The 12,146-nt window shown below is 28.3% G+C and overlaps 1 protein-coding gene across 4 annotated transcripts in view; it reads right to left on the bottom strand.

Moving 5' to 3' along the window:
* Nucleotides 1-12,146, bottom strand: part of LOC129616314 (sodium/potassium/calcium exchanger Nckx30C) — a 74,588-nt gene that overhangs the window by 41,067 nt on the left and 21,375 nt on the right. For 3 of the 4 annotated variants that reach the window (XM_055531920.1, XM_055531924.1, XM_055531923.1), the window contains 2 exons: nucleotides 5,050-5,792; nucleotides 2,399-3,009 (listed from right to left, as the gene is read on the bottom strand). In XM_055531920.1, the coding sequence (XP_055387895.1) occupies nucleotides 2,399-3,009; nucleotides 5,050-5,632 (1,194 nt within the window). In that variant the 5' untranslated portion in view covers nucleotides 5,633-5,792. Of the gene's footprint in view, nucleotides 1-2,398; nucleotides 3,010-5,049; nucleotides 5,793-8,376; nucleotides 8,399-12,146 lie in introns of those variants that run through there. The other variant, XM_055531922.1, reaches the window with a different exon arrangement.

Here is a 12,146-nt window from a genome sequence, read left to right as displayed (position 1 = left end):
TTCGCAACTTATTGATACAGCACCATTATTTTTTAATTCATGAACACTATTTACTTTTGCAGACAACGCTGACGGATTTATTTTATTCTTTATTTCTTTTATTGTATCAGCACTCTTTTGTTTACCTTTGGGTTTTACAATAATTGGCAACTTTAATTGATCTGCATAAGAAAGGGTTTTTTTTCTTTATTTACATTAGATAAAGCAATATCATTTTTAATATTCTTCATGCATAATTTTATTTCATTTTGGAATTCACTCAATTTTTTATTTATACTTTCTAGGCCATTTTCGCTGCACTCATCACATGAATATTTTATATTTTTATTAGTATTTAAACAGTGCTGATCAGCTGTTGTAAGTTTAGCACATTTAATATGAATTGCACCACCACATCCAAACGCACATAAAATAAAATTCTCAGAAGTTTTAATATGTTTTTTACAGTTTTTCTCAATGCAAATTACACTCATTTTTATTTTGTTCTGATTTTGCAGTATGTAAATTTCATTCCAACATAGGAAAATTATTTTCCTTTTTACTAAAATGACTATTTAAACTGCAACAAAACTCCAATATAAAATAAAAGTTTATAATATAATTGGTTAATAAAAATTTAAATCAAACAATTTAAACTATTATTCACTATATAATTTATTAAAACAAATTTTGCCTTTTATAACACGTGTGATTCAACTAAGATCTCTCTCTCTCTTTTGAAAAACAAAAATTTTTTTGCAATTTCTTTTGAGGTGAAGCATTTTCCTTGAAAATATCATTGACTAAGAATCGCAATAAAACTACCCAATTTGTTTAAAAGTGCTAATGAGTCAGAAAATGGATAATTTTTTAAAACAGTAAAATTTTCTTGCATTTGTTTTGGATTAATAATGAAACATTTTCCGCTGAATTATCATTGGCTTACAATCGCCCCAAAATGACGCAGTGTGTTTAATAAGTGTTAATAAGTCGGAAAATACATAAATTTAAAAAAAAAAAAAAAAAAAAATTTTTTGCAATTTTTTTTCAATTTAATAATGAAGCATTTTTCCACAAAATATCAATGGCTCAGTGTCGAACTAAAATTACCCCGTGTGTTAAATAAATGCTAATAAGACAGAAGATGCATAAATTATTGAAAAAACAGATTTTTTTTTTGCAATTTTTTTTTCAGTTTAAAAATTACGGATTTTCCGCTAAAATATCATTGACTAACAATCGCGCCAAAATGACTCAGTGTGTTAATTAGCAAATATGTTGGAAAATGCATAAACTTTTTAAAACAGCAAAATTTTTTTTGCAATGTTTTTTTCAGACTAATAATGAAGAATTTTTAGCGAAAATATCATTGACTCATAACCGCAACAAAATTACGCAGTGTGTTTAATAAGTTCTGAATAAGAAAATTCATAAACTTTTTAAAACCGCAACATTTTTCTTGCAATTTTTTTGCTTAGTAATGGAGCGTTTTCAGCCTTCGCTGAATCATAACCTGAAAATCACCATATTACCTTGTGTGTTTGACAAGTTCTAAGAAGTCAGAAAATGGATAAATTTTAAAAAAAAAAGTAAAATTATCTTGAAATTTTTTTCAGATTAATAATAAAGCAGTTTCCGCGAAAATATCATTGACTGAAAATGGCAACAAAATTACCCTGTGTGTTTAAAAAGTGATAATAAGTCAAAAAATGCATAATTTTTTTAAAACAATAAAACTTTCTTGCGATTTTTTTCAGATTAATAATGAAACATTTTCAGCGAAAAATCATTGGCTGAGAATCGCACTAAAATTACCCTTTGTGCATAGTAGGTGCTAGTTAGTCGAAGAATGCATAAAGTTTTTAAAACAGTATAATTTTTTCATTTGTTTTTTAAGCTTAATAATGAAGCTTTTTCCGCGAAAATATCATATACTCAGAATCGCACTAAAATTGCAAAACTGGTTAATAAGTACTAATAAGTCGGAAAAAGCATTAAATTTTGAAAACAGCAAAAAATTTTTTTGAACTTTTTGTTTTAATAATAATGAAGCATTTTCCATGAAAATATCATTGGCTCAGAATCGCCTCAAAGTAACCCAGTGTGTTTAATAATTGCTAATAAGTAGGAAAATGAATAAACTTTTGTAAAATCAATTTTTTTTTTGCAATTTCTTTCAGCTTAATAATGAAGCATTTTCCGCGAAAATATCATTTGCTTAGAATCGCTAAGCCCGGCGTGTATGCCCGGTACGAAAGACTAAAACACAAGAAGACTAATTCGCATTTTGAGAAGATTACAACAACTCATCAGAAAAGTATTTATTAGAGGGGAAAGTGGGGAGGGACATATATATATTTTATATAACTGATATTTCATTTATTAACAGTAAGAATAAAGTAATAAGAAAGGTACTTACCGCTGGCATTAGCTGATCCGTGCTCCTTACTCTTGTCACCTTATTTTTATAAATAATTTTTTTTATACATCTTTCCATTTGAACATTCCATTTCATAAATGTTACATAACCAGCATACACGCAAAATAATACTAGTGCTTCCCACCAGTATATTAAATTGTCTCGAAAGAAGTATATTAATATTAATAAACTTATGCTATAAAATGAACAATCGCGAAATAATGGCCACCACGTCAAAGCTAATACGGTTTTCGAAAATAGCGCACACATACCAATAACAAATAAGATATTAAAAACAGCAGAACCAACGATCGTTCCGATACCAACATCGTCAAACGAAACGAATACACCAATAACACTAGTAAATAATTCCGGAGCACTGCCACCAGCAGCCATAAATGTAGCTCCTGCTACATCATCTGTTATATCTAGTTTTTCGATAATCACGTCCAAGGAAGGCACGAAAAACTCGTCGCATACAATTGCAAGGGCGACAAACATATATATTACTCCAAGTACGTGAAAAACCACAGCACCATTTTCAAGTTGTTCTTTTGTAAAAAGATCTGTTGGAAAAAGTGGTGTCTTCTCTGTATGATTTGTTATGTTATCTAAATTGAAATTGAAATAAAAAAGTCATACAGTTAGTTCAAGAAAATTAAATAGTTTTAACAAAGTAAATTAAAAGTGTCAGTTTCAAATTTTTCAATGTATTATTGTTAGCTTTAATACGTTAAATATGCATATAAAAAATATTTAGGTAAATCGATGAAGGTATTTCACTTGGACATCATGGGCATCTTGGAGTGAGTTTTTGGTTCATCATTAATTTAAATGTAAAATAATATCCGTTTGAAATTGAATTGCTTTTTGCGTATCTGAAACCGGTCACTCAAGTTCTTTTATTTAGTACCAAAAAATTAAAGAAATGTAATAATAAATTAAACGCAAAAAACCCCAAAATTCACAAAATTATTTTCTCTATTTACTAATGCATATATTCAATTACGAAATCCATAATAGTGCTCATACATATATTATGTGGCCGACACTCGACAGTGGTCCCAAAGCAAGTGGATAAATTTTTTTGAAATTTGTCATTAAATTTTTACTCGTACGTATGAAATTTCTGAAATTTTTGAAAATATTTGATAATAAAATGAAGGTAAGGCAAAAATCTTTAAGTTTAGAAGACAAAAGTTGCATATTAAAAATGCACAATTCTCAGTAAAACAGGCTAAAAAAAATTAGTTTTCACTTGAAAATATTTTGCTTTAGTTTTTTATCAAAAATTAGCACATACCTGAAATATTTGGACTAGTATATTAGATCAAAACGAGAGTTGACCGTGTCAACTCTGTGATACTCGTACGAATTTGTTATTTTACTCGTATGTGCGAATAAATATGCCAAAGTTGACTATGGGACGGATTATGACTTTAAGTAGCCATATTACCATATTAATTTATGCAAAATTTCAGTACAGTGTTTTCAATATTTTCTAAGATATCGTCAAACTACTATTAAAGTTGTATGGCAGCTACGAGAAAAATTCAAGCAATTTCCACGAATTTTATTTAACACTAGTTGGCCCTATTAATATGTTCACTTGTGTGGAATTTCAATATCACAGCTTTCACAGTTTCTGAGATATACCCAAATAACTTTTTAAGTCGTATGGCAGCTACCAGGAGCCAAGCAATTTCAGCGACTTTTATCAAACATATTGGCCCTACTAATATATTCACTTGTGTGAAATTTCAATACCAAAGCTTTCATAGTTTCTAAAATATAGTCATATAAATTTTGAAGTTTTATGGCAGCTACATGAACCAGTATCCCGATCATATCCGATTTAAATAGCGTTTTGGTATTTACTATAATAAACAATTTGTGAAAATTTGGTGAACTTAGCTCAATTAGTTTTTGTGTTATCGTTGGGACGGACGGGCAGACAAAGCTAAATCGACTCAAAATTCGATGTTGATCAAAAACATACACTTGAGTCTATATCTCAGACCATTATCTGTTAGCGTTACAAACGGTGAGGCAAATTTAGTATACCCTCGAACATACGTTTGTACGGGTATAATGACGATCAGAATACAAGGTTCTACTTTCTGTAAGAAAACGATAGGTTAGTTTTTGATTAAAATTTATCTTTTAAAATTTTGCATTTGCATTTAAATATATCTGAAACTAAAAAAGTCTTCCACAAAATCGATACACCGTTACATAGGGTATTCGATGTGCTTCAAAATGAAAATTCATATATTCCGAAATATCAATGAAAATGTAAAAACTTGGTGGTTTTCTAAAATTCCAAGTTTAAGATTTCGTAACTTGAGAAGAAGAAAAACGTTACATTTCGCCTGGAGGCATTTTTTGTTTACCTGTAGGCATTCTATCACTCTCCTTTGGGAGCTTCATAAGTCCCGGAAACCGTGCATATATTTTTTTGATTTTTTTGTTTTTGGAAATTTGTCGAACGCAATATACGTGCATATTGTAAACAGAAAATAATATATTGTAAACAGAAATAGAAAATATGTATTACAAATTTAGTGAAAATTATTACAAATTTTTACAAATTTTTATGAATTTTTAATAATGTATTAGAATCATTTTTGGGATAGTTATTATGAATTTACCTTTTGTGCTGGTTTCTATTACAAATGTATAACTTCCATTTTCGTTGTCGTCCATTGATGCGTTCGATGCATGCACCATTTTCGCTGGAAGGGTTGTAATTATGAGAATAATACCAATAATCCATACAACATATTTAGCTAAACATTTCGAATCTTTAAATTGTTTATAACGATAAAATTTTAATAACGATATGAAAAACGAGAACATTAATAGTGCTATAAATTTAATGGAAAAATACTTGAGAGATCTATCGATTTGTCTGTTTTTGTATAACATTTTTCTATTAACGTCATTGCAATGTAGTTTAGTGGGACTTTTATGTATGCTGCCAAAATTTCCAGTATCTCTAATTTCTTGGAATGAAAATTCATTACTCCAAAATAATCGACTTGTAACTTTATTTGAAGTTAACCAAGGAAGTGATGAAAGCGACGATGATGGTGATGATGATGATGATGATGGTGAGGATATGCAATTGAATAACTTTGGATAAAACCCAAGTGTTTCCACGGAGAATGAATTAAACTTCGATTTTCGTGGCGGTTGTCTTGGAATATTTGTATTCAAAAATGTTGACGTCATTTGTTAATGCATACACAATTGTAGATGCGTTGTAAGAAATGAAAGAAGTTTTTTAGTTAAGTTTGAATAAATGCCCAATTTTTTTTTTTTTGCATTTTTGTATTAAAATTTGTTAACTTCGCGTCTCTAAGATTTAAAAATGTCAGCTTCTACACTGAATCTAGAAATATAAAATAAAAATATATACATGTTTTTAGTTACGTACATACATATGTATAACAACAAATATTCATTTCGAATGAAGTATGTATCTATATTATAGAATTATAGATTATAGTACATTTAAAGAAACATTTATCATTACATTATACCTGACATTTAACATAAAACTAAAATTAAATTAATCATAAAAGGATAATTACTTAAAATTTATACTCAGATTACTTTAAATTTAATTAAATTCTCTGATTCGTCAAAGTAAACGCTGAGATTATTGTAAGTTACCGCTAGTTTGAAGTAATATTTGATATGCGTTTCTACATACATATTAAACAAATCATTCAAACAGACACATCTTTTTAACTTTCACAACTTTTTAAGTATTCAAAAAAATTTAGGTATTGCATTCAACTGCAGTTACATAGTTAAAAAATCTGATGTGGTCAGCACATAACCGACCGCATTGTATATTGTCTAGTTAAGTGAAAGGGTTACAGAATATTATAAGTGTTTTTAAATACTTCTTTCCAATTTTTAGGACATTAGTAAGCTTATAGTTATCATACCTAGCAAAATGTAAATTTGGCTCTTAGTAGAGTTTTGCTTTGTGCTACCCGAATTCCCTGAAATTCTCGCCAGTTAACCAGAACTTAAATATTGAATTTCAAGAAATTCCATCAATTCGTTCCGTAGATATGGTGAAAAATGTAAAATCGTCCCGCAAATCAGTTTTCGAGCCCTGATCTTTCCAAAAAATTTATATATTCATTGTTTTAATACGAGGAATTCAAATATTAAATTTCAATGAAATCGATCAATTATTTCTCTTTATACACGCAAAAATGTATATTTGGACCGTAGTAAACGTCTAGTTGGTGATGCCTGATTTCTTCCAAAAGTTACCAATTTTCGCGGACGGTCGAGCGAAGCTTATATATGAAATTTCAAGTAAATCGGTTGAATATTTTCTTCAAAATGGTGAAAAATGTAAAATCGGCCCATCGCAAATCAGTTTTCGAGCCCTGATCTCTCCCAAAAATTTATATGTTCATTGTTTTAATACAAGGAATTGAAGTATTAAATTTCAATGAAATCGGTCAATTATTTCCCTTTATATACGCAAAAATGTATATTTGGCCCGTAGTAAACGTCTAGTTGCTGGTGCTTGATTTCTTCCAAAAGTTAGGAATTATTGCGGATGGTCGAGAAAATCTTATATATAAAATTTCAAGTAAATCGGTTGAATACTTTCTTCAAAATGTTCAAAAATGTAAAACAGGCCCGGTAAAAAGTGCAGTTCCCAAGGCCTGATATATTCCAAAAGTTGATCAATCCGTGGCATGGTGGAAATAAACTTACATATAAAATTTCATCAAAATCGGTTCAGCCAAACTTGAGATACACGCGTGCACACACAGACCGACAGGTTACTAAAAAAAGTTTACTTACACTTCCCTACTATGGAGAAGTGCATTCCCACCGAAAACTCGATATGCAAAATTTGTTGCCACCACATTACCTACCTATTGTATACACAATACGGTCGGTAAAAATATAATTCAAAAATGCAATTTAATTACGAAGATGGTACAAAAACTATTATAATTATAGGGTCAGATTTTAATACTAATATTAAATAGCGTCAGATTTTAATACTGCAGGCATTCTATTTGTTTGGAGTAAGTTGGATGACCTTGTTTTGTGATAAAGTGTAATATTTATTGTTGTTACTGTTATATTTGAATTTATCGTGTGATTCTGTGTATTTTGATGCAAAATATTTTTTCTAGGGATGACTGTAAAGGTAAAACACCAATATCTGTATCTGTACTATATTCTACTATTTTATCTTCTCTTTATTTCATTATTTTCATGGGTTTATGCAGCGTTCCAATATTGCCAGACTTATTTGATTTTTCAGATTTTTCGAAGGTCTACAGATGACCAGATTTCTTACCCAATCACTTATAGTATGACAAATTCCTTGCTTAATGAATTATTAATACTTAAACGGTAGGTCTGTCTGGTTTCTAATTCAGTAGGTCTGTCTGGTTTCTAGTTTTTAAAAACTTTATAAAATTTGAAAAAACTAAAAAGTTTTTTGTATGCAAAGGGTCTGACACAATACTTTTTTAACAAAAATGATGACGTTTTCATTTTCTCAGTGTTTAAAGTTTTTTCAACTTTTGCAAAGCAAAATTTAGTGTTTATAAAAATATTTAAAATCTTAAAGCTGTGAAAACATATATTTTTCGTGGTTATGTCGCAAGGTTATTGTACATCAACAATAACTTTTTTTTCAAATGTTTTTAATTATAAATAAAATTAAATGAAGAAAATGGTTTTTTCAAAGTTTTACACTTTTATACTATAATCCAATATCGAAATTTTCGTTTTAATGTAAATAACCAAAAAATTTTTGTTTATGTTTGATAAATGTTTTGAAATTTTACGACACGTTATCACCTCTTTGTAATGACTTTTAAGATTTAGGTATATAAAATTACACCTAGATATACGCAGAAGCTGGTTAATAATTATATTATTGTGAATTCAGCTAGATGGCAAATGTTTTCTTAACTAACCGAATATTCTTTTTGATATTGTTTGTTGTTGAAGTAAGGTTGATTTTATTATACACATAAAAGCGACGCCTCATTTTAAATCGAATTTTGTGCTGATAGCTGACAGTGAAATGGATAACTGGTTACGAAAATCAAGTACGCCTTCTCTTAAAAATAATAAACGATCAAAATAATTATTTTTTATTTAGAGCATCAACTGAAACAAAAATTAAAATCAATTAAATTCAAGTGAAATATTAATGAAAATATGTATTATAGGTAAATAAATTCAATTCAAAAATGTATAAAAACAATTTTTTGCTGAATAATTTTTTGCAAACATAATATATTTTTAAAAATAATTTCATTTAAGTTTTTTTTTTTTGAAAATTCAATACTTTAATAAGAATAGTTTTCATAAACATAAGCTATGTTCATATATGATGATAAAAATGTGTGAAATTAAATAAATACTAAGGTTGATTTTTTCATCAATTTTTTTTAAGTTGATTTTTTGTGAAATCAATATTGTAACGCTGCTTTATGTTCACCACCGAATTATAAATATTAAAGGAATCTTTGTTTCTATCCCACTTGCACCACACCTAAAAATCGTACATGAAAAAAAGAACACTGTGAAGTCAAAAAGTGCAGATAAGTGTCTTTCTTTAATCCAAACATTTCCAATTGAAATTGACATTTTTTTACTTGGAAACGTAAGGAAGGAAATTTTGTGATTCTCTTTTTAAAATAAAGGTAGTTTGTGAATGAAAAAAAGTGTTAAAAAAGACTATATTACAAAAAATTTATAAAAAAGAAAACATGTACAGAAAAAAGGAAAAATGCGAATATTTAAAAAAAGTCAAGAAGCAGTGGGTGGAAAAAAAAGGGCAAAAAAATTGGTAATGAAATTAACAACTTCAAAAAATCATTAAAATATATTTTCACTAGGGGCGAAATAGCAAAATTAAAAAACATTTTAAAAAGGTTTAAAGTGATATACGAGCCAATAGATCTCAACAACTTTTAATAAATATAGCTGCCAATTTAGCATATTTTATTTTGCAAAATTTCAGTACTGTGAGTTGAACAGTTTTTAAGTTATAGTCAAATAACTTTTCAAGTTGCTTATCAGCTACCAGTAGGAGTCAAGCATTTTCAACGGCTTTTATTAAACACATTAACTAACTGTTAGATAGTTTAATTGAAAAACTTCTTGTTGCTTGGTTTGAAGTTAATAAATTTATTTATTAAAAATCTGACCTATTTATACAAGAAATATACTACTTACTTAAAATTAATTATTTCCACAGAAATAGACTAGTAAGCAATTTTATGCATTTATAAAGTTCATAATTTTGCCATGTTAATTTGCGTATCATATAGGTTTCAAATTTACTTAAAGTAGAATTAACAAACAAAATATATGGATTTGACTCCTACTAAAATATTGTAAGAAAGTTATGTATAGGAAAATATTTACATTAACTAATTATAATGTTCGCAAATACATGTGCGTTAATACTAAGTTTTGACAAATTAGAATTTTAGCTATTTTGGTAATTTAAATAAATGGGAAAGTAATAAAAAGAAATTTAGAATTCGGAATAATTTTTGTTACACAACACCTACTAAGAGATTCGCTTGTGTGAAATTTCAATAACACAGTTTTTATAGTTTCTGAGATATAACTGAATAAATTAGAAAGTTATGTATGGTAGGTACAGTACCACGATCATAACTAATTTAATTGTACTCAAATTTTGATTTTTATTATCAACATAAAAAAATATAAAACATACAAACAATAATAAATATAAATAAAATAACACAGTCATGCAAAAAATATAAAATCATGTTTTTTTAAAGAAATTTAGCAACGGTTTTCTGTTAATTTTCTTCGAAATTTGATTGAATTTAATTGGCAGTTCTAATTTTTAATATTTTTAATATTTATTGGACATGTTTGTCTGTTAATTTTGATACCCGTTTTATTATTATTTTTTAATATCGCAAACAATTGTTCGCACAAATATGTATGTGCTTTCGAACATGGCTAAAACGGGCTTAATTGATTTATAGGTAAATTACTATAAAATTTAGTAATTTCCACTTCTCTAAATTTTTGTTATAATATTCTGTATTGCACAACATTTCGATTTCAATGGTAAATTTGCATAAAGTCTTACAATATCAACAGAAAATTGAGAAGTAAATAGGTTAAATTCATTTTGACATCTATTGAAATCTAAAAATCATATTATTCGGAAAATTTCGAATTTACTTCACTGGTCTACTGTTTACAAATATAGGAAAAATTAAAGTAGTTAATATATAAGTATTTGATTTAAATAACAGTTGCTTTCCACTTTAAGTTTGGTTTTTGGATGTGCGACAAACCCTCGCAGAACCTTCATGCTGGTTTCAACACTGTCCCACTGATCTAAATCAATATTTGTAACAAAATTATAAGAATTTCACAAATCCAAAAAATTTTTTTTTTCAATGGTTGATAATTTTTCCGAAATATAATTTTTTTTTATTGGTGTGAAAAGAAAACTTCCTTTTATTCGGAATAAAATACTTTTATTTTTCGCTAATATATTTCGTGCGCTACATACGCACTTTATCAAAGCTGATTTTCTTCTAATTAAGACCACAAACAATAAAAATTGAAATCTATTAAAATTAGGAATATTATACCTGACTTAATATAATCTACCTGACTTAATCTAGAATTTGATTATTTTTTTTTTTTTTTTTTTTTTTTTTTTTTTTTTTGTTATTATTTACAAACTAAATTTATACCTGTTTTAAACCTTAAAACTGGTCAAATAATTAATTTAAAGAGCCAAGTAGCCGCGTTACCTTCGTCCGCGTTTAGTAGGCAGTCCTTGTTTGATTTGTATATCTGCATGCTTTCATGAACTTCTCTCCTGTGTTTTCCTTTTACCTCTTTTATTACCTTTAAGTTATCTTTCGTGATCAAAAATTACATAGAAACATCGAATTTACATTCGAAATTGAAGAAAATGGAGTGTTACCTTTTTTGGACATATTGGTGAAAAGAAAATCTGAAAAAATTGGATTCAAGATATATAGGAAGAAAACAACAACACAAAGATGCATTCCACGGGACTCGTACCATTCAACGAAACATAAAATGGCGGCGTTCAACTCTATGATCCATAGAATGCTAACCACACCGATGGACAGACACGACTATAGATCAGAAGTAAACTTCATTTTGGACACGGCTGTGAAGAACGGTTATTCTACTGAACGTATTAACAAACTCATTGGGAAGAAAAAACGAAAAATTGAGCAGGAGAATATGAGCACATTGTTTAAACAGAACAGGATATTGGAAGAACAAAGAACAACATGGGCATCTTTAAGTTATGATCATCACTGTACAAACTTGATAAATAAACAACTAAGGAAACACAATATTCGGACATCGGAAACCATTAGTAAATATCAACTTGGGAGTTTGTTAAATTCGGCTAAGGATAAATTGAAGATACATGAAAGATGCGGTGTGTACAAAATCAATTGTAATAATTGCGATAAATTTTACATAGGACAAACGAAGAGACCCGTTACAACAAGACTTAAGGAACATTTAAGTGAAATAAAACGTGCAAGGAGAGTAGGATTTAACCGGATTTTCGATTCTATGGTTGCAAAACACATTTATGAAACGGACCACACAATCACGAAAGATAACTTAAAGGTAATAAAAGAGGTAAAAGGAAAACACAGGAGAGAAGTTCATGAAAGCATGCAGA

This window comes from Condylostylus longicornis, unplaced genomic scaffold, assembly GCF_029603195.1.
Source record: "Condylostylus longicornis isolate FDR11 unplaced genomic scaffold, ASM2960319v2 ptg000179l, whole genome shotgun sequence".
NCBI lineage: Eukaryota > Metazoa > Arthropoda > Insecta > Diptera > Dolichopodidae > Condylostylus > Condylostylus longicornis.
This window is presented reverse-complemented; position numbering and strand designations above follow the sequence as displayed.